The sequence below is a fragment of the Salminus brasiliensis genome, chromosome 15 (assembly GCF_030463535.1).
Source record: "Salminus brasiliensis chromosome 15, fSalBra1.hap2, whole genome shotgun sequence".
Classification (NCBI taxonomy): Eukaryota; Metazoa; Chordata; class Actinopteri; order Characiformes; family Bryconidae; genus Salminus; species Salminus brasiliensis.
In genome coordinates this window covers 26,460,573-26,483,302 of record NC_132892.1, presented here as the reverse complement: position 1 = coordinate 26,483,302, position 22,730 = coordinate 26,460,573, and the positions used below count along the sequence as shown (strand labels likewise).

At 41.2% G+C, this 22,730-nt stretch overlaps 2 protein-coding genes across 2 annotated transcripts; one reads left to right on the top strand and one right to left on the bottom strand.

Moving 5' to 3' along the window:
* Positions 1–2,404: 2,404 nt before the first annotated feature.
* Positions 2,405–15,166, bottom strand: znf654 (zinc finger protein 654). The gene is made up of 9 exons (XM_072657342.1): positions 15,033–15,166; positions 12,204–12,349; positions 10,636–10,717; positions 10,308–10,443; positions 9,864–10,066; positions 9,583–9,719; positions 8,954–9,095; positions 4,526–8,660; positions 2,405–3,772 (listed from the first exon to the last, which is right to left on the bottom strand). The coding sequence occupies exons 1-9, from the start codon at positions 15,156–15,158 to the stop codon at positions 3,762–3,764; spliced, it is 5,118 nt and encodes a 1,705-aa protein (XP_072513443.1). The 5' UTR covers positions 15,159–15,166; the 3' UTR covers positions 2,405–3,761.
* A 6,637-nt stretch (positions 15,167–21,803) lies between these two features.
* On the top strand, positions 21,804–22,587 carry cldng (claudin g). Its single transcript, XM_072657216.1, has one exon. It carries the CDS (start codon positions 21,928–21,930, stop codon positions 22,555–22,557), a length of 630 nt encoding a protein of 209 aa, XP_072513317.1. The 5' UTR covers positions 21,804–21,927; the 3' UTR covers positions 22,558–22,587.
* Positions 22,588–22,730: the final 143 nt, after the last annotated feature.

Sequence of the window (22,730 nt, the reverse complement as noted above, 5' to 3'; positions counted from 1 at the left end):
TGGTGGACCATGGAAATATCTGAGCACATTAGAGAGTCATTTCTGAGTACTTAGAGGAGGATAGATGCTACCTACCAGTTCTGTAACTGCTAACAGATGCCTGTACTGACTAGCATCCCGTTGGGTGATGGAGGAGAGACAGGGTCATCCTAAATGCCCAGAAAGTGTGAGGCCAATTGTGCTCTCAGGGACTCCTGGCTATGGACAGCTATGGCATTATCAGAGATCAAACCAACCAGCTCCCATTGATGGCACCTCAGACCTGATAAATTCCATTGGTTTCAAGCAGGTATATTGCTGGTTTGCTTTTGCCAGGATTTCAACATATGTTCTAACTGGACTCTTCCTTTTGACTCACTGTTCAAATACTCTGCGAACCCTTGCAAAAAGTCACATATAGTCTAGTTTCAAATGTGAAATGATCAACAAAACACTGTATTTCCTTGAGAAACAGCTATGGTGTTTTTGCTTTCTGCTTGGGTGAGGCAAAAAGGTTGGCCTTCATTATTTTTTTCAGACAGGCTTTTTATAGTTTGTGTAGTGTCATTGGAATGGTCTTTATATTATCTGCATTATACAGTTCTGACATGACATTGTAGAGAAATCCATATTCAGAAAAGGGTAAGTAGCTCCTCTGCCCTTCCTCACACGTTGTAGATAATGGGAGGCAGGCCAAGCGCATATCTTAAAACAGCTTGTATGAGATCCAAATTAAACTAAATCCTAAAAAAGAACTATCTTAGACTAAACATAATAAATGTGCACAATAGTACCAACACAGCTTTATAAACATAGTGGGACAGCAATGCTTAAGTTCAAATGTCTGTCTATAGTGTATTTTACAGTGTAAAAGGAAGACCGAGAAATCCATTAATGATCAGATACTGACTCGTTTTAATCAATATTGGTTCTATTTGTACCTATATTAAGTGAACGACAGATGGATCACAGCCTTTTTTATACAAAGTGTCTTCTGCTCAAAGGACCAAACATAACTGGGTGAATTAACACACTTAAGAAGTCAAGAAGTCAAGAACTGCCTGGCTGAAGAATACTGGGTGTCTTGAAAAACAGAAATGTAAAGTAAAAGGTACAAGCAGACTGCTCTGACTGTGAGACTGAGCACTGTGAGTGTTGTGGGATGGGGCTCATGGCAGCATCCGCTGCTGAGGACAGTAACCAAAGAACATGCATGTTCACCTCAGAGTCTCCAAAAGTCTCCAACGACACCAAAAAAAGTTGGCAAGTTGGCTACACAGGATTTGCGCGACCTGCCCGATTTGGACGGCGCATGCGTACATGTAAGTTACATTTTATGACATAAAAGCGATTTGCACTGCGAGGACAACAGATTGAGTTTAGTAAAAGTCACTACATGTACATGTTTTTTTTTCTAGGTATTTTTATTCTAGGTATCTGTGAGTGGTGTGGTTTTCTAATTCATGTGTTCCAACAAAGTCCTTGCTTGGACATTTTCTAAAAAAACAACGTAGCAGTGAATGACCTGATGGCAGTCCATACATTTTTATAAGCATGATTACTGCACATTTCATTATATTTTACTGGGAATTGGAACATCCATGTAATCAACCATATTTCTAGATTTCTTAGATTTGACCTCAGAATACACAGCTGGGAATATATGGAAGTGCGTTTGTGGCACTATTTAAGCTGAAGTTATCCATGAGTGCTCACTTTTTGTTTACTAATGAATAAAGCAATAACCAGAGATAATTAATAAGCATACATTGCATATACCAACTATAACACAGATCAATGGATGCATAACTTACCTTGCACACTGACTTTTCTATCAAAGCATTTGAGTCATTTTACTATCAGTTAAAGCATAAGTCCACGTACCACCACCAATGAAACCACCTCCAAATGTGTTTTGAATCAGATTAGCAACATTTTCATGCAGTTTTTATCTGTCCAGACTATCAAAAAATCAATCTGGATACAATATAGAAATGCCACAAATCTGATTTGGGCTGGCAGGATCAACATTTTGTCCTGGTCTCCAAACAATCAAAAGTCAGAACCTCCACAAGTTCAAAATGCACTAATAAAAAAGTAAAACTAATTAAAAAAAGTATTGCTTACGACTTTTCATACAGCAACATACTTCGCTATTGCTAGTTTTAAAGGTCTGTAGTATTACACTTATTCTCCCCAAATCATACTCATCATATTTTTCCAGTGTACTGCTATTCCAAAATTAAGACATAGAAATGCTTATCCAAAAACTAGCAAACTGGCAGAACAGACCCTATAAAATGAGCATTTACAATAATTACCCACTGGAATCGTCATAGATTTCCCCTGTAAGAAGCCTTCCATGGCAAACATGCTCTACTGAATGCATAAATGTGTTATGAACAATCATAAAAGAACATTGTAATCCAATTTCATATATGTATTTTATTTTTTAAAGCAAAAAACTCTTGATATAGAAACCCATCCCAATTATATACCATTCAAACATTTACATAAGATACAAAAAAGAAAAATAAATTAAATAAGTCACTGCTCCTGTGTGAAACAGCTCATACATGCCTCCTTTGAGACATGGACATTTCTTCTCTTGAATTTAAAGAGAAGTCCATTAGAAAAGTATGTAACATCAATGTTTTAAGAAGTTCCTGTTAAGAGAAACCTTGAACTTGAAAGTCAAAGAGAAAAAAAAAAACAGCTTGGCTGTACCCCATCTAGATTCATATTTTCATAACTACTATGCTTGGCATTCTGTTCTGTCCTTCAAGTGCGCAAAAACCAGGCCTGGGTCTTGCATACATGCACCCCGCATCGCTATAACCAGTAGGATACAAAAGGCAAAATGAAAACGAAGGATAAACATGATTGATACAACCCCTGAACATCACATCTGCTCATTAAAGTTCAATGAATGCAACACATCAATGTCTGAGAGCAAAAGGTGGTGAAAATTAGTGATGAAAGATGTAATTGTTCACAGAGTTCACAAATAATTAAGTCGGCCTCTCCAACGTGCCGGACAGATTTCAGCTTGTGCAGCCGGTACAATAAAAGTCTATTACTTGAAGCCAAAGTCACATTAAACAGGTTGAGGCAGAATCCTGATGACCTTCTTGGCACAGAGCAGTCTGGCTAGATCTTGTGAATAGACATAGCAAAAGCAGACCAGATGAGGAAAAAAACGAGCATGACCAATCCCGTTGTTCAAGGCCAACAAGCATTTTACCAACCATGGTCTGAAACTGCCTCTAAGCTGGTTGAAATCACCAAGTGTATAAGCCAAAGAACTTCTTTTTAAAAAGCAGTTGTTAGACGGCATTCAAAGGAAACTCTTACTAGGAATATTCTTCTTCTTTTCTTTTGTTTCAAACATACAACATTTGCATGGCAAGCAACTTAATACCCAGACACTTCTGTCAAATCCTCAAGTTTCCCCACACAGTGTCCGTGGTGTTGAACATTGGGTCCAGCTGCTGAAGTTTGGATCATCAAATCTGATTTATTAGTTCAGAACTTTATTGATCATCCATGTCCATGGACCACAAGCTCGGTGAGGAAAAAACAATAAAAAAAAAAACTGATGAGGGAAGAGTTCAGATGGTAAAATAAGCTGTTTTGTTTAACACCTAAATGCTCAAAATAAGTCATTTTATGACAGGGTCTCCTATGCACATTTTCCTCAGAGTGTCAATAGCAGCTTTCATCAACAGTTCAAATGGGCTCCGTTGCCTTGACCACCACTCTCAACAGAAAGTGTGGATTCTTCAAGAGGCACCTGTGAGGACACAAAGTGTGAATGAGTCAGTGTGGAAAAACTGGCCTTGGCTAAAGCGAGGCTGAAATCAAGGGTGTTTCTCACATTTATTTGTTTGGATTCAATGGTTCACACTGCTGTGCTCTAACCTACTGTACCTAGTTGGGATCTATGAGGGAGCAAAAACATGGAACTAGGCACCAAGGTTTTTTTTTTTTTTTTTTTTCAAATCCAGATGTATGTGGATGCATTGAGTAAAGCAAACAAACTAGTTTGACCATAATGATTATTAATATTGATATAAAATAAGTTACAGCAACATTTAAAAAGGCTGATACTACTGTTTCATTTGGTCATTTCTAATGAACATCTCTTGTAATTTGTTATGTGATAATTTAGAAATGCAACTTAGGTAATCAACTGCATTTGAGAGACTGGTGAAAACATCCCTCTCCTCCCTCTAATAGCTGCGTTACGTTCATATTTAACATCAGTTAAGTCATACGCCCAAAAATAGAACCTTGTTGGACTCCACAAGATATATAGGTTACGTATAGGTTACAATTCTGCATTATGATTAAAAGCTGAGTCATTAACCTAACTTCAGCAATAGTATGATCAAATGAGAGAACACTGCTGTGCAAAATCTAGCAGTATTATTCATACTGCGTTTATGAATAAAAGTGAATATTTCTTAATGCATAAATCACAGCATGAAGTGATTTCCCAGAAAAGGTTAAGATAAGAATCACACATACATGCAGACACACTTACTTTCATCATCCGAATCGAAGCCAAAGAGTGATGTGCATTTCTCTCTGTGCCCCTGCAGCTCATCCTCACTGTTGAAGGACGCAGAGCATCGGGGGCAGACCTGTCTCTTGGTGGGAGGTTCCTCGCTTGCATGGGATCCCCTGGAGCTCACCTGGGGCCCCTTCCAGCGTTTGGGCATGCTGATGTACAGTTCGTCCAGGTACGCTGAGGGAGGAGGGCGGACGAAGGGCTTGATGCTTATCTTCTTGTTTTCTGCCTCTTGCTCTTTCTGAGTCAACACAGGGGGTTTAACCGGAGCTTCTTGTTCATGGTCACTGTGACCATTGACCAGCTTGAGGCTCTTACTGGTGTAGTTCACTGAACTTTTATTTAATGTCAAAGGCATCTCGTCCTCCACTTTAGCAGGTGTGGCATTCATTTCCTGTTCTGTACCTTTGAACGACTGCATTTGTGGACTGGCCATCTCCATGCCTTCAGGTATTTGCTGTGTATCCTCAGGGCTAGTCTTTGGGCTTTCGACTGGCGGACAGTTGGATTGATCATCATTTGTGTTACCAGGCACAACGTTGGAAGTTGCAGACTTGTCCTTTTTGGTGGGGGACTTTGTCTGGACCTCTTTGTAATGCACCCTCTCGTGACTGTACAAGACCTTGGGGTTAGAAAGTTGCACTGTGCATCCGGGGAAGCAGCAAACCGCCTTCAGTGGATTATGATCTTTCAGCATGTGGTCGCCAAGGTCCAGTCGTGTTTTGAACCTCTCCTTGCAATCCACGTGGTAGCACGGGTGCTTGAGGTTACCCCGATGGGAAATGACATGGTCAAAAAAGTGCTGAGGGGTCCAGATCCTTCTGCTGCAGAAAATGCACTTTTGCTTGGCAAAGTTATAGAAGAACTCGAGTGCATTCATGTCGGCAGGATGGTGGATGAGCACATGCGAGAGAACAGGACCTGGCCTTCCATGGAAGGTACAAGTTTCCCTGGGGCATTTGACAACTGGAGGAGTAGCTCTTATTTGTTTCTTGTCCTGCACAGGCTGGGAGGTCTCATTTGATTCTGCTTCTGTCCCGTTTTCTTCTTTTCTTAAGTTGTTTTCGCCGGCTTCAGCATTCTGCTGCTTTTCAGTGGGCTTGTTAGCATCATTTCTTTCGTTCTGTTTTTCTTCACTTGTTACAATGTTTAACTTTCTTTTCTTTATTGATTTAGCATCCCCTTTCTGGTCAGTGTCCTCTTTCTGGTCAGCGTCCTCTTTCTGGTCTGCCAATCTGGTCCTTTTCTTTTTTATTATAGATTCCTTCTCTTTAGCTTCTGATTTTGACAAATTCAAGCTTTTTCCTTCTGCATGAGTGCTAACTGTCTTATCCCGCTTGGTATTACCATCATGTTTAGTTTCGTTACCTTCAACTTTCTCCTCTGACCTCACTTTCTCAGTTCTTTGCACTTTGTTTTCCTGTTTCGTTGTGACCTGTACGTTTTTATATGTTGCATTGCTCTCGCCTTGAACGTGCTTCATCTTCCGTTTCTTCCAAATTACTCCATTCAGCCTGTGTGCAGGGCCATCCTTACGGACAGCAACATCCTTCTCTGCCGTTGATGTTCTAGTCTTTGCTTTTCTAGCTAGCCTTTTCCTAAGGAACCTTGCCTTGGACTCAGACTTCCTAACCAAACCTCTCGTCACATATATGATCTTCTCAGCAGCATTCTCCTCATTGTTCTTCTCAGCGTTAGGCTCCTGTATGGACGCAGACTTTTTTGTGAATGTCGACTTCAACAGACTTCTGTCATCTGTGCTTTTATCTGCCTTTTGAGCTGTGGCCTCTCTTCTAAAATTCAGTCTCATCAGGAGCTTAGACTTTATCTGTGCAAGTCCAGGCCTTGCTTTCTTTGGCGCTGCTGATTGTACTGTCTCGTCAATTTTTGCAGATAGTTCAGGCGAACCTTCACACTTCTTTTCCTCAACGGGTCCATCAACGTCTCTTAATTTTTTTATGTGCTTTTTGAAATGGCAAAGTGGACGACGAATACGAGTGACACTCTGACAAAACATGCACTTCCTTTCGATACGGTAATGCAAAAACGCATGCCTCAGAATTGCAGAGTTCCTACATTCTTTATTGCAAAGCTTGCACTTGTGTAAAAGTTGCACAACCGTCTGATGATCAGGCACGGGGACTGAAGTATTAGTTACTGAACTGTTAAGAGGTGAAATATGAAGCTCACCCTCACTGCCCTGGTGCACCACTGTTTCTTGAGCTTTCCTGTGTATCTTGGGGCCACTTGGAATTACAGCTGCCTTTTCAGAAACATGCGTTGCTTCTCCAGGATCAAAAGACGCATTTGCTAGAGCTTCAGGTCCTTTATCCAGCGTAGAAATAGTGTCAGCCTTTATTTGGTGTGCATTTATAGTTGAAGGAGTAGTGTTGGCTGTTGTCATGGGTGTATTTTCAGGGGTAGAAACATTGTCAGTTGCTTTTTCAAGCCCACTTTCAGCTTTTGGGCAAATACTATTGGAAGCCTTGTTAAGTGTGTTATCAGAGGAATACAATTTGTCAGCTGCTATTTCAAGCGCGCTTTCGTGTGTAGGAGTAGTGTCAGCCATTGAGTTAGTGGCTTTATTTCCAGAAGGATCACTGGTGCTATGTTGCAGTGTGTTGACTACATTATCCTTGATGCCCACAACATCCTTAACAGGTACAACGAATAAGGATTCCTGACAAGGACGTTTCTCTAAAACAGGGGCCTTGTTTGCGTCAACAGTGCCCTCTAGAGGTGCCGAGACAACCTTTGTTACAGGAGGGGTCGGTGAGGTCATTTTAGTTTCAACCACAGTGTTACACTTCAATGGCTCACTAGGAGGTTTCTCTGAAGGTGCAGAGGGTTCTACAGGCCTTTCCCATTCAATAGCATGGGGAGCAGTCACCACTGCATTGTCACCAAGGGCACAAACTGAAATTCCCTCATCTTCGGACACTTTTGCATAAGTATGGAATTTCCTCACAAAGGCAACGCTTTCCTGTGCCCGAAAGACAAACTCTTCTCTTGTCTTTGCATTTTCTTTCCACGTAAGAGTGGATTCCTTGGAAAGTACCTGACGGTGCAAATTTGGAGCCTCAACACAAAGCTTTGGAGGACTTCCTTGACATGGCGATTCAGATTCATCAAAAGTGGTAGAAGTCATTGTAGACCGACACTGAACATCAGCGGGGAGATCGACTTCATTATCAGGATAAGACAGTTCCATTGTGATTTCTAAGACTGGTGTGTCAACTGCAATATCCTTCAGCATATTTAATTGCTTTGGCTTCCTCCCTGGTTTCTTGCCTTGCCTAGGGGCACTGTTTTCTGCCTGGGCAGCTAACTCCTCCAACAGCCAGCGGGGCTTCCGGCCTCTGCGTTTTAAGGTCTTCTTATCCGCCTGCCTAGTAAGGAATCTCTGGCGTCTGCTGCTCAACTGCCTGGCATGGTTCTGCGCCAAATCCAACTGTCTGAAAGAACGGCGAACAGGAAAGGATTCAGGATCTTTTGCGATGTGCGATCCTGGTCTTCTTCCTCTCTTCTTAGATGGAAGCGCTTCAGAGGATTCATCATTAAGATGTCGGACCCTATCCTCAGTCCCAGAATCTTGTATGTTTGCGTCAACAGGCTTTGCCACTGGTTTGACAACGGTCCTTTCCGGTTCAGTGTGGCACCTGCACAGACCTCTAGCGCAGTTATTGGGCAACCACTTATCCTCTTCCATTATTTCACAGAGGGTAGCCTTCGTCACTTTGTCGCTTATGAGCTTCAGACAGTTGGTTTTGATGTTGAGAAGGCTCCAGAATTCAGGGTCAAAGAACAGGCCCTTCTTCAGAATTTGAATGACTTCAAACCGAACGTGATTCCCAATGGGACTGCTGTCGAGGTGGTACTCCTGGTCAGGATGAGTGTACAGTAGAAACACGGTCTTGTAGGCCTCGACGGTGCGCTCAAGGAAAAACACAAGCAGGGCACAAGCTCTGCATATCTCCAGGTCTCTCGGTAGCAGGTATGCAAGTGTTTTGTAGATGAGAGATTTGGTGTCTGGATCATTCTTGAGGTCAGTCTGAAGTGCTCGGGCACAAAGCTCCACACAAAATGTCAGCCCATCTCTCCCCAACTCCTGGAAATGAAGAGCAAATTATCAAATTTGCTTCAGGAACCATGGCACTTAGAAAGCTGTACATCACATTGTTGCCCTTTGACATTTAAGAATTTATTTATCCACAAAGAAGCAATGACATTTAATCCAAGACCTGTGTATGAAAAATAAACCTGGTATTTCCACAATTTAAGAATTATAGCGAATACTTATCAGTAATTACCAACTAATCATGATTTTCAAAGCAAAACACAGCAAAACAGACGACTTCCTTAAGTAAAAGGTGACATGGACAAACATAACAATGGACATACCTCTTCCAAAATGACCTTTATAAATGGAAATATGGCCTTGATGTTTGTAGCTGACAGAATCATCGCTTTGCATTCCTTCAGAAAATCCTGTTTGGAAGCCTTCACTCTGAGATATAGTTTACACCATATGAAGACCAAATTCCTAAAGGGGAGCACCACACAAGTATTCATGAACATACTTCTACAACATAACACATTACAATTCATAATAAATAATAAATGTACACATATTTTACTAATAGAAGTCAATCCTTCTGTTTTTCAAAGCCATAGATGTGAAAGCTTTGCATGTTACAGCAATCACCTGTATTCCAAGACTGGAACAGGGAAACATAAGCAACAGTTTGGACACCCCAGTCAAATTACATATATTGTTGATTTAAAGGAAAATACATACACATCCTCTGTGAACAACATAAGGGGAGGGGGGGGGGGTTTATAGGTTACACTATGCAGATTAATACAATTAAAACTTTCTCTCTACATTCTGCAGAAAAGTCTTATTTCAGTGGAAGATATGTAATTATTTTTACTCAGAAAAGACGCAAAATATGATCATTTGAAGACACATGTACCTTTTTTATATTATTGTTAAACAGACAATTTTGATTCTAAAAGGTGGAACTCACCAAAGGTAGTACATGTCTCCACTCCTGAGTTGTTGCAAGAGAAATCTTCTGCTCAGTTCCAGAAGCAATTCATCCTTCTCCTCATTCTCTGCAATGCAGAGGATCTCTACAGCATCCTTAGCGTCAATCTCTGCCATCTTCATAAGAAGAACAAAATATAAGAGTAAAAGGTGGTTTGCATTTTGCCTAAAAGTGACAGATTTACACAAACACGAATGTGAACAAATAAAACTAACAAAAAAGGTCAAATCTGAGCAATAAGGCTTATAACTCAGACTAACCTCTTTGAACAGCCGTTCTTGCTGAGAGGTCCTGCGAAGACAGGAGAGGTAGGCCTGCTTAAAGAAAAGGTGTTTGCCTGCAGTTGGGTGCTGGCTGCATCTCTGGGCCAGTGCCAAAGCCTCCTGGTTCCGCTCGCAGGCAAGCAGGTAACGTACTCGGAACTCGAAGAACACCGATACCTCAGAGCTCAGATATCTGTCCACTGTGATACAAACAGTAATTCATGAGCAATATGTTGGCAGACTCAGTATTTACCTCCTTCTGCAGTAATGAACAGCACACAATTTCCCAACTGTTAAACTAATTTTGATATTTCCAGTATAACCACTGGTGACCACTTGTATTATAAGATTAAGTTTTCAGTTTTACTGAGCTTTCAGATCAGTACCTATAAATCTGCTTTAAGAACATCTTTTGAGCAAAGTGATAAAATCTGAACACACCTTCCTCTTGCGGCTGTTCAAGTTCCTTTAGGATACCATGAAGAACAGGGCTCACCCAAGGCCCTCCGTCTTTGATTATTTGTCTAACCTGGACCAGGTACACGTTTTGGTACCTCACCAAGCTTGAGTGACATTCCTGACCGAAAAATGAAAAGAAAATAATATAGGATTTTATGAAGCATCTACATGATTAATAATATCAGCTGCATGTAAAACAAGGTTTCTTTAGAGGATAGGAAATCATAACTAGTTATTCTATTATCTAGTTATTTGATTCACAGAAATCGTATCCTCTACATCCTTTAACAGACTGAGGCGCTGAAATTACCTGGAACGAGTCCAGAATATCCTTTAACGGGTCCTCAGGGAACTCATCTTTCCCAAAAAACAGCAGCAGCTCAAAGACACTCCTGCAAAATTGTAAAAAAAATTAATTATTTTTATTCTTGGATTTAAAGCTTGTTTTCCTCCTCCACTGCACCAAGACAACTTAAGCGATTAAACCGCACTTGGAAGACAGTGATATTACAAGAAACGACCTAGAAAACACATGCAGTGCCTGCTGAGTGAGAAGAAAATGTCACTTACATGTCTGAAAGTTCTTATATTAGAAGCTCATATTTCAGAATCATCCTAGTTAACTTAATTGGTCTAATCTTTTTTTTTATTCAAAAACTGTTACAACTACAGCTAGGACTTAATTTAGAACAGTATATATTACTTTATAAGTCTGTTAAAGTAAAGAATAAACTTTTACATTTAAAACGTTATCGAGACAATAATCAAGTATTGCAGAAGCACAAAAGCTACCTACTACTCTGTTCTGAACTGAATTACTTTTAGGAGACTCTAAAAGCTAGCACACATTCACTTCCATCAACTTGTAAAATGGCTTTACATTTACTCTGGTTGGTGAAATCAAGCTACTGAATACCGTGATGTTAAAATATTTTGTATATGTGTACTGACGACATAACGAGGGGACTAAGGCTGGTCAATAATCACAACCGATATTCAGAACCTCTTATCGGCATAATTTTGACTTTTTTTTTTGTTTTTGTGTTTTGTGGGTGTGTGTAGCCATGTGACTATGCCCAATCCAGTCTACGACATGAAAGAAACATTGAGAACTGTGGGGAAAGCAACTGAGCAAGCTAATTGTTTATTAATTGAACACAAGTTAAAAAGGTTTAATTAATCGTGATCTTGATTTAAGGTCATATTGCCTAACACTAGAGAATACATGCGGCTTCTGACAAGAATCATCATGGCTTACAGGAAGGATTGTTTTTATACCTTGGAACATATTTATATGTTCAAGTTTTTTTGATTATATGTTTATGACCCAGTAACACTAGTCATAGCCTCAGCTGGCAACAGAGATACTTGATAACTGATTACTAACCTTACGTCATTTAAGATTTCCTAACATGAGAAGCTGTAAGGTGCGATTACTAAGTTAATTCCTAAATAGAGATGATTTGCTTAAATATAAATTTGTGGAAAATCTGATCACAAAGATCAAGATGTCAGTAAAACAGTCTTGAACACAAAAAATAAGTCCATTATGGTTGCAATTATTTTTTTTTCCAAATTAGTATATACAGGCATATTAGTATATACAGGCGTATTAGAACATACAGGGGTAACTATAAACTAAATTTTTGTTTACAGTATTTTGATTACATGTTTATGACCCAGTCATGCTCCTCAAAGCATTAGCTGATTATCAATCTTGAGTAATTTAAGATTTCCTAATGTGAGATTAAACACTGTATGACAAGATTCCTAACTAAGCAATGTAGGAGGAAAGATTTATATAATACGGTCCCTGAATACAAAACCGACCAAGTCAGCCATGGCTGCAATCAGATTATGGTAGTAGGTTATACTCACAGGGCGAGACTGCTCAGAGTGTAGCGCACATGCTCACAATCAGAGGGAAAAGATGCTGCACCTTGGACGAACGCACACAGGGCACTTCTCAGAACCTGCAGCTGGGGCAGGGGCACCTGCCATCGGCTTGTGTGGTCCTCAACCAACTACGAGGAAAATTAAGTAAGATGGGAGTGGGTGATAAATAGTCAGATGTACACACAGCCAGACATGCATATGATGCAAAAAAGTAACAAGTAAGAAAAGTAAATTGTCAGTTATGCGATTACCTCTGCGCTGTGTTTTACATCTTGTTTACATTATTCGTAAGATGTGTGCAAAGGTAAGCATTTCCTCTAGTTTCTAGCCCTGAATAGCAAGAAATTGGCAACAGATCACCCATTAACCAAGCTAATTTTTTTCAATTAGTATTAGCGATTTATGGTCACTGCCATGCAAAAACCGTTTTTCTATTTATTGATGTAATCTGAATCTGGTGATTGTCTGTACTGATTTCATGATGAATAAGTGAATAGGAATACAGAAAAATGTCTTGGAAGTAAATCTTTTTCAATATCTTTGGATATACAAGTACACCAGGACAATTCTTTTCAGTTTTGATCAGTCAGATCTTTTTAATGGTTATCAATTATCCAATGCCCATAAAGTAGCTGTTCCTGCTGCCAAGCAGTTTCTTTTAAAGATTTTTAATTATATGCGCTGAACTTGAAGACCATACAGTTAACTGCAATGCGTGTCAATTTGTTGTTTTCGTGGAAAGAACGGCTAAATATTTATTTAAAATAACTGTCAAAAGCAACAAATTATACTGTATCATCATTTTTGTTTTGAAGACAACAATTGTAATAATTGTAAATAAATTTTAAAAATATTTAAAATAACTTTGCTGGGCCAGGACTAGTGTAAACGCCATATGCAAATGGCCATTGTTTCTGTATAGATTGGCTAAACAGGCATTGTAGTTACACTGTATGTGCAAATGTTTGTGGATACCCCTTCTAATAAATGCATTCAGCTACTTTAGGTAGTTATATCCAAATATGTTTAAAACCTGAAGTTTTTGTCTGCGTTTAGCCTCATATCCACATAAAAACACTAAACATTGAGCTTTTCGAAAACGCTCTCCAAGATGGAGAGCTGAACACCCCCTTAAACCCTATATAGTAAACTACATAAGACAAAAACCATCTACACGCAGACAGCACCTCATTATTTGAGATTCACACATTCGAATAAATGTAAATATGTTTCTATTACAGATATGTAAAGCTCTCTTTAGAGTTTGAATCTGTAATTTCATGACTTGTAGAGTCTTCTTCTTCTTTGTGTTTAATGCCTCTTTTTTAAGAGGTAACTGTCATCCAGATGGAGGAAAGAAATCTCTAGGTTTTTATTTTTTGCTTTTTTTTTTTATATATATATCCGAAAACATGTGGTTAGGGCCTGAGTTGCACTCATTGCTGACAGCTTGTCTAGTCCCTATAGAGAAGCACGACCATCAGAATGGGATTTATTTTATTTTTTCTGGATGCAGATAAGCATGAACCTATTGGCACCATGCCTAATGCCAGGTGTGGGCTAGAGGGGTATAAAACCCCCAGCATTGAGCTGTGGAGCAGTGGAACTGGATGGTGCTCCATTAAATACTTTTGGGATGATTTGAGGAGTCAGGGGTGAGGTGGGTGGTGATCATCCAACATCCTGACCTCACCAACGCTCCTGTTGCTGGATGCAATCAAATCCTACCAGCAATGCTTTTCCAAAATCTAGTAGAAAGCCTTCTTTCCTCCCTGGAGAAAGAACTAGAGACAGTTACTCCAACAAAAGCAGGACAGACACCCTTGATTTTGGAAGAAACAAAGGATGAGCAGGTCCCAACACGTCCGTCCATCCAGTGCTAGTGTCCTTACTGACAGCTGCTTGCACCCATCAGTCATTATGTTAAAAATTAAAGATCCAGACAGCGAAGTAAACGCTTTTAGACCACCAGGGCCTTTAAAATACGAGACAACGTTAGTCAACTAGCTAGACTCCTTGATAGGAAGTGGCATCCCTCCTAAACCCTCACTGACAGTTAGCTAGCTAGCGAGTTGCACCCAACGATCATTAGCTAGATACGTTACAAATGAACCAATTTACCAATACAAGTATACAGACGGACCATTACGACCTATAAAAGACTAAATTAAAAGGTAAATCAACTAGGAAAGATGAATACCTCCCTAATCAAGATGCTGTTCTTTTCCAAACACCCGTCGCGACAAGTTTTAACGAACTTCAGCGCCGCTGTTTGCAAGACAGCCAACTTAAGCAGGTCAACGTGCACAAAGAGCACTTACGGACCCACGGGTGGTGCCGAATTAACGGCCAACAGCACAGAAGTGCCACCAGGGTTGACCTGAAATGTAGCCCAACTTTCCGAGAGCCGGTCCTACTTGCCGAATTGAGCTAATAAGCTACCGTTAGCCTCTGCGGAGTGCAGCGCAGACTGGCAGGCTGACGATCACCGCACTGTTGTTTTGGAATGTAGCTACAGCTAACGGCTAACCTGCTAATCACGGGCTAGCTGGCCCACAGGAGAGCGGCAGCCGTGGAGGAAAACGAAACTTCAAGCAAACCGAGGGGTTATTTCGACATATACACGCAGTCTGCCGTGTTATTGGGTGCTATGGCAGGGATTTAATTCGCTAAAAGTGGCCGAGCACCGACACGGGGGGAGGGGAGAGGAGGGGGACTGTGACAAGCTAGCTAACGCCTGTTAGCGGGGGCTAACATCAGCTCTGAGGAGTCGCTCTGCTTCCCCTGCGAACCCGCGGCTCTTCAGCTCACCTCACAAAACCTGGCGCAGTAGTTCTTGCTCTGGAGTCCGTGTTCGTCGCTCGCACTGGTGTTTAACAAACTCTCCAGCTCTTTCTTAAACCTGTCTAACTCCAATTCACTCTCTTCTTCCGCCATACTGCTTGTCTAACCCAGCGCGTACAACACAGACCGCAAACGTCTACAGTCGACCAGACGCCAGCCGACCCCCCGGCACCGCTGATTGGCCGCCTGGCCTGTCAGTCATCCCGAAGCTCCCGGGTTCGTGCGTTACTATTGGACCTCGGCTCACTTCAATCACACCACAGCCCACATGTAGCCCCTTTCTTCGAGTTTCATTAGCCAAATGTTGGACTTTTAAATTTTCCTGCACGTTAGACCAACATTTCCAGACCAGTTATCAATCGTCTGAAACGCCTCTGGACTGGAGCTGTTTTTATTTTTTTATTATTATTATATCTTTCACCATCGGATTGGTAGCGACGTGGTGATGATGGCCTACAACGCTTCAAAGCTTGTATAGCTTTACATTTACCAAATATCATAGTAATCAACTATAAGTTTTATTTTAAATATTGTATCTCAAAAACGGCAAGTTTACAACAGAAGGAAAAAATGTCTCAGCTTTCAATGAAACTTCAGGTCATTCTGGATCATATATATTTATCCAATCATCACCATCATCATTCATTTTTGGACCCATAAAAGAAAGAACAACTTCCAGATCCCAAGTATGTGACAAAAGTGCAAAAACAACAAAAAATAAGCTACATTTTTTTGTGTGATCATAAATGCTGCTCCAACATTAGCTAGAAGGAATGGCTGCAGCCTACTACTCTGTACACTACATTAATGAGTGCACTTCTAGTCTGATAGAGAGGGATTTGGACACAGCCAGAAAATGTCTAACACATCTGATACAGCCTGTGGCACCCAGTTTCAGTAATATCACATACATTTTAATTAAACAGTTAACCTGAAAGGACCAATGATGACCCATGGCACACAAAATAGTTTTGCAACAGAAACAGCAGTATTTTATGGGCACATAATTACAGACAATCTAATAAATACATTGCAAGATACATTGCAAAAATAGTAAAAGGGAGCTCCTTTATAGACTGTTTATTAGCACTAATGCACAGCATAAATATGATCACTCCATAGTTATAGGATGGTAACTTAAAGCAACACTATGTAGCATTTCTGTCTTCAAATAGCTGCTTTAAAATTCTGTTGATGCTCCACTGACCTGTAATAGGGAGGACAGCATTGTTGCTCACTGCAGAATGTCACTGGACAAGCAGGAATTGCATAATCGGAGTCATATTTGTGTCAAATCTGGCAACATTACTCTACTGCAACCGCCCACATGCTTCTTTTCCTTTCAGTGATGGTTCCATATCTCTCAAAGCCCGTTTACACCTAGCATTAACATGCAATTGCAATTGATCGGATTGCATTCGGATTTCACTTCTCCGAGTGAAAAGCCAGCTGTAAACACGTCGGATTACTCAAACCATGGGGGTCGGAGGTGGTCAGAGATGGACCTCATCCACATTTAAGACAAGTGTAAACGGATTTTGTTTTCTGTGCTCGGATTCCGCCATGCAAGCGGAAATACGTCTGTCATAGGTCACAGGCTCTCAGAACTGGACAATTTTGATGAGGAAAATGACACAAAAGGAAATTATTGGTGTGTTTTTATGCAGGAAAGTAAAATGGATCTCATCTGGTCACACTGGGGACGCATTTTAATGACAAGTGTAAACAGAATCCGGTTAAAAGCAGATCCAAATGCTGTCCAGATACAAAAGGCAGCTGGAAACAGGCTCTCAGATCATTCATAAAAATGCATCATTTAGCGGTGGCTCAAAGCGTGAATTACACTTCCCGGCTGTAGGGGGAGCCCAGGAGCAAGAAATACCCATTTTCCATAGTGTTGCTTTAATTAATCTCATTCATTCATTTATTCAGTCACAGGTGGTCCATCATTTTTAATTTACAGTTTACTTCACAGATCTGCTCAACACATCTTTGCTGTAACTCAAAAATCCTGAATCTCTAATTTCGATGTTTTTACTTTTTGACATATTTTGACCAAAAGAAATGCTCCAAAATGACTTGGAAAAAAGTCTTTTTACATTGACTTCCTTTAAAAATTAAGAAGGTTTTTGCTATTGTGGAGATACAAGTTTTTTGCTTGACAGTGATGATATATTGAACATCTCAGGTCAGGGGTGTTAGGCCGTAACTGAACAGTCATGTTCGATGCAGGAAATGGACAGGCATGGACAAGTCCTAAGCAACAATGGTCAAATCCTTAAGGACCCATGACTGGTTCAGAGCATATCCAAAAAGGCAGGGCTTGTGGGGTGCTTCCTGTCAGCAGTGATGACTCCTGTTAGAGGAGGTCTACCACACAAAGACAAATGCACCCATATTCATCATTTCACCAACACACATATACACACTGGTGTGCAAACACACAGTGGACAGAGAGCACACAGGCTGTGGTGCCCAGGGAGCAGGTCCTTGCTCAAGGGCCCAACAGTGGCAGCCTACCAAGCCTGGGTACCAAACCCACAGCCCTGTCATCAAAAGCCTGGTGCTGTAACCAGTGAGCCATCACTGCCCCATAAATTCTACAATTCTGCTGGTCTGTTGTGTGGATGTGACATCTGTTGGAGACAGCAGTTCAGCTGAGGTGGGTGTCAAGCATGGTGGGACCTCAGGCTGAACTCTTTAGCTGGCACTTTAGCTGGCACGCATTACTCCTGTCATAGCTCTGGTAATTTGTCTGATACAATGGCACGTGTCCATCCTTGCCTTGTTTGCATAATCAGGTATGTTGAGGACCTCACAGCTCCAGAAATGCCAGCTAAATGTCACCCATTGGAGTTCTGGTCTATCATGTGACCTAAGAGGATCTTTCTGATTTTGTGGCTGGAGCTGCCGACATGTTGCTCACATTCCCATCATCTACTTTAAGTCACATGCCATTACTGGCCAGTGTAAAAGCTTTCTGGCCTGGCCCTTTGTTCAATGTACTCCTTGGTGAGCCAAGTGTAACCTCTTCAACATGACTGACCTGAGGCTCTGGGGCTGCTGTCTCCCATCAACAATATGGTGTTCACAATACTGACAGTATGACACATTGGCCAGTACTGGTGCAGGTCACTATCAAGGCAATGCTGTTGTCTGAGGCAACCTTTCTCAGAAAAGGCATAGTACAGCGGCTTACATTCTTAGAAAAACACCCACCATACCTAGATGCATCTGTCTGTATTGTCAGAGGCTTGTCAAGATCATAGAATTCGAGAACACAAGCTTGAGAGAAGCCTTCAGACTTTCCAAGGCTCCACTGTCATGCAGCATCTGTCCAAGAGTGGCTTCATTTGAGATGAATTGGGCTGAATATCTGGTTGTACCGAACAGCTTCTGAAGGCCATCGTCGTAATGTACATGTGGTGGAATATCGCTGATCGTTTTGACCTTTATTCCATCAGGCTTGTGTTGCTTTTGTTGTGTTGATGCTCCTCAGTGTCGTCAAAGGCATCATCATTTTTCTCCTGATAAACCTCACTGGCAGACTCAGTGCCAAACAGTAGTCTCAGAATAAGGTATCGGCCCCCGGCATATTGAATGTAAATAGCTTTGAGGATGGCTCGTCCAGCTATTTAGACATTCACTATATGTCTTCTCATCGGGAATCGCGAGAATGGATTTTCACCTGGAGAGGAAATGGAATAAGGCTGCCGCTTTACAGCCTTGTTCAAATCACAAGGATCTGAACATCTGTTCAGCTTTCTATGATGACCAGACTGTTCACCCATTCCATTGGGCCATTTACAGGAGCTACACTATACGCTTTTGTTGGAGTAACTGTCTGTAACTGTCCAGGGAAGGAGCATATCTGTAAAGAATTCATTGCATTCAGTGACAAGAGCGTAGTGAGTGATCCTAGAAGTATTGGATGGAGCACCATCCATCTTCCCAGAGAGCACAGTTCCACTGCTCCACAGCTCAATGCTGTTCATGGGCTTCATACCCATCTAGCCCTCAACCGGCATTAGGCATGGTGCCAATAGGTTTATCTGCTAATATGTTTATCTGCTTTAGGTCTGCTTAAAGGCCTATTCTATTGGCTATACCGTTTTACAGGGGCTAGACAAGCTGTGTGTGTGCACATTTGCTCAACTGTGTCAGCAATGGGTGCAACTAAGATTAGTTGAATGCATTCATTAGAAGGGGTGTCTGAAAACATTTGGACAGATAGTGTATGATCATCTTTTCAGTCAAGTCTTGCAAAGTGGCATTACGTCTGTGCATGATGGATAAAGGAAGTGTCTGTAGAGCACCAGGTGTGACTGTGGAGATATTTTCTTTGCTTTACTTTTTTTTTGTAAATAAAGGTGCTACATATGGTTCTGTAACTGATGCCACAAAAGAGCCAATATTGGTTTATTAAAAAAAAACATTTTGTGAAAGAGCTGTGAGCGCAGATTTAAATATATTTTTATATAATAATTCTATGGCAATGCTCAAAAAACTCTCCATAGCCTCCTTATTTTAAGAGTGTAGTATTGTTCTGCCCTGTCAATGCCCAGCTGTAAACAACAGCGTAGGCCAGCATAATAGACCACTGTACCGAAAAAAAAACATGAATCTCTATTTTTGCCTGTTTACATTTAATTATATATTTTTGATAATTTAAACAATGTCAGAACACCCCCCCCCCCCCCGAAAAAAGAAAAAAGAAAACATTTGTTTCAATTTAAGCCTGTATTTTAATTTTATTTGGTATCATTTAAGCAAATTTAACAATAACAAATACTTGTGCCTGGAAAGTTACTATTTTGCAGATTCATACTTTTAATATAGGTAGGAATTAAATGATTTGCAGGGTGTTTGATTTTCTAAGCATTTTATTTGGAGTCGTACCAAATATGCATATACTGAACATTACAGATCTCCTCAGGCAACACTCTCACACCTGTGTCCAAAATGGAAAGCAGCTGCCTCGATGCCTTGCTGCCAATGCTATCTCATAAGTCAGTACCTTAGAAGGGAGCATTGTGATGAAGGTACCTACAATCGTATAATGTTAGAGTTAGCTCTTTGAAGGCAGCAATATGTCATGAGGTTGCCAGGATACTGACAATTAAAATGAATTTGCCCATTACACTATTTTATTTCTGACAAAAAAATTAAGGCCAAATCATCATAAATCATCAAATCATCATTGCTTTTCCTCTGAGCTGGTGCTAACAGTCAAGTCAAGATACATTAATGCTACCACCACAAAATTTGATGAGGAAAATGACACAAAAGGAAATTATGCACACATTGGTGTGTTTTTATGCAGGAAAGTAAAATGGATGTCATCTGGTCACACTGGGGACGCATTTTAATGACAAGTGTAAACAGAATCCGGTTAAAAGCAGATCCAAATGCTGTCCAGATACAAAAGGCAGCTGGAAACAGGCTCTCAGATCATTTATAAAAATGCATCATTTAGCGGTGGCTCAAAGCGTGAATTACACTTCCCGGCTGTAGGGGGAGCCCAGGAGCAAGAAATACCCATTTTCCATAGTGTTGCTTTAATTAATCCCATTCATTCATTTATTCAGTCACAGGTGGTCCATCATTTTTAATTCACAGTTTACTTCACAGATCTGCTCCACACTTCTTTGCTGTAACTCAAAAATCCTGAATCTCTAATTTCAATGTTTTCACCTTTTTCACTTTCCACCACAAATTAGCCTGAACAGGGAGCATGTAATAGAAATATTCAATTCAGACATGACTCCAGACCTCACTGCCTTCAAATACTGCCTAAGTAGGCAGCATTCATCACATTTCAGACTTAGCCTAATAATATTCAACGTAACAGGTTGGTCACGTGACATGCTGCAACGACTTCGTTAATTAGTTTGGTCAGCCAATCACAGGCGGAGAGTCATCAGCGCTGGAACAGCCAATTGGCGAACGCAGGTGCTGGAAGAGGGAATGGCGCTATTTAACTGAATCAGGGTGGAGACAGAGGACGCTGCTGCTTCTGTTGTAGCTTCCTTGGTTTAGCTGAGTGATGTAAGTTGATGTCGTGTAGTGAAACGTGTGGATCCCACACTTCTTAGCAGCTGAAGCCTCTTTCTCCTGGTTTGGTGTGTTGGTGTAAATTTGCAACCGCAGCAGCTTTAAAGCTCCAAGGTGAGTGATTGTCTTTAATGTTTGAGACCACCCATTCAGAACAGCCTGACGCCCCCTGTAAATGAGTACACTGCAGGTAATGGCCAGGGCCTAGATACTGTGCCAGGTAGTTTTCTGAAATAAAAATGGATGTCCAAGAAACTGAATGATTCTGAAGCTGTTTAGGAGTGTTATGCTGTTAATTTGCCTAAAACTGAAACTTAATTGTCCAAGGAGGGCTGCTGTGAACCTTTCATGGTTGTGTGAATTGTTAAGTATTTATTTTCTTGTTCATTTACAGATGGGTTGGGTTTTAAATGATGTATATGGCTTTTAGTGAACATGCAGTTGCCCCTTATAGGTCCTAATGTGACATTCATGTAAAGGCTGGCTTGGTAAAGGTCAGTTGTCTCCTCCTGTGAAAGCTTTGAGGAAACTTGTTGCTGTACAATTGTATGGCTCTCTGTGGCTGATTAGCAGTTCTTTCTTCTCTATGGGTCTCTTGCCTTGATCTTGGCTTATAAAAAAAAAATGCTGCTTCTATACTGTTGAAGGTAGCAGTCATTGTGGTATCATGTGGCAGATGGCTATCTGCACCTGTTATTTCCAGGATGGCATGGGACCAAGTGGGTACCAAGTTTTTGGCCAGTGTAACTTCTAACCTCACATTGTGCTGTTCCTTCCAGGTCAAATTCAGCTCGGTCCTGAAAGTGCCATGTCTGCGGGTCTACAGATGCTTGGTGCTGCACTAGGAACACTGGGCTGGTTGGGTGTCATCGTGGCCTGCGCCCTTCCTCTATGGCGAGTGACCGCCTTCATAGGCAACAACATTGTGACGGCACAGGTTGTATGGGAGGGCTTGTGGATGAGCTGTGTGGTGCAAAGTACTGGTCAAATGCAGTGCAAGGTCTACGACTCTTTGCTGGCGCTGCCGTCGAACCTCCAGGCCTCTCGGGCTATCCTTGTAATTGCCATCATAATTGCTGTTATAGCTATAGTTGCTAGTGTAGCTGGGGGTGACTGCACAAACTGCCTGGCTGAAGGCTCCACCACCAAAGCTAGAGTAGCTACAGGAGCTGGGCTTATTTTTCTTGTTGCTGGCCTTCTTAGTCTTGTGCCGCCAAGCTGGACGGCCCATGTGGTCATCACGGACTTCTACAACCCGCTGGTCGCCCAGGCGCAGAAAAGGGAGCTTGGAGCGGCTATTTTTATCTGCTGGGGTGCAGGCGTGCTCTTGGTGATCGGCGGGGGCCTCCTGTGCACCTCTTGGCCCCGAGGTGGGGGAGTGAGGGGAGGCTACTATAAACCAGCATCTCAAACCAGAGAGAGTGCTGCTTATGTCTGAGTGTTGCGATTTTGTTGTCTTGGTTTTTAAGTGTGATCTTATTTTTGTAAATAAAAATATATTTTTTAATATACTGGTGTGCTTATTAAAATTTGACAAGGTTAAGTCAAGGCTTTTTATTGTGCCACAACATGACTGGGTCCTGACAAAATATGCACTGTGGACATGTTTTT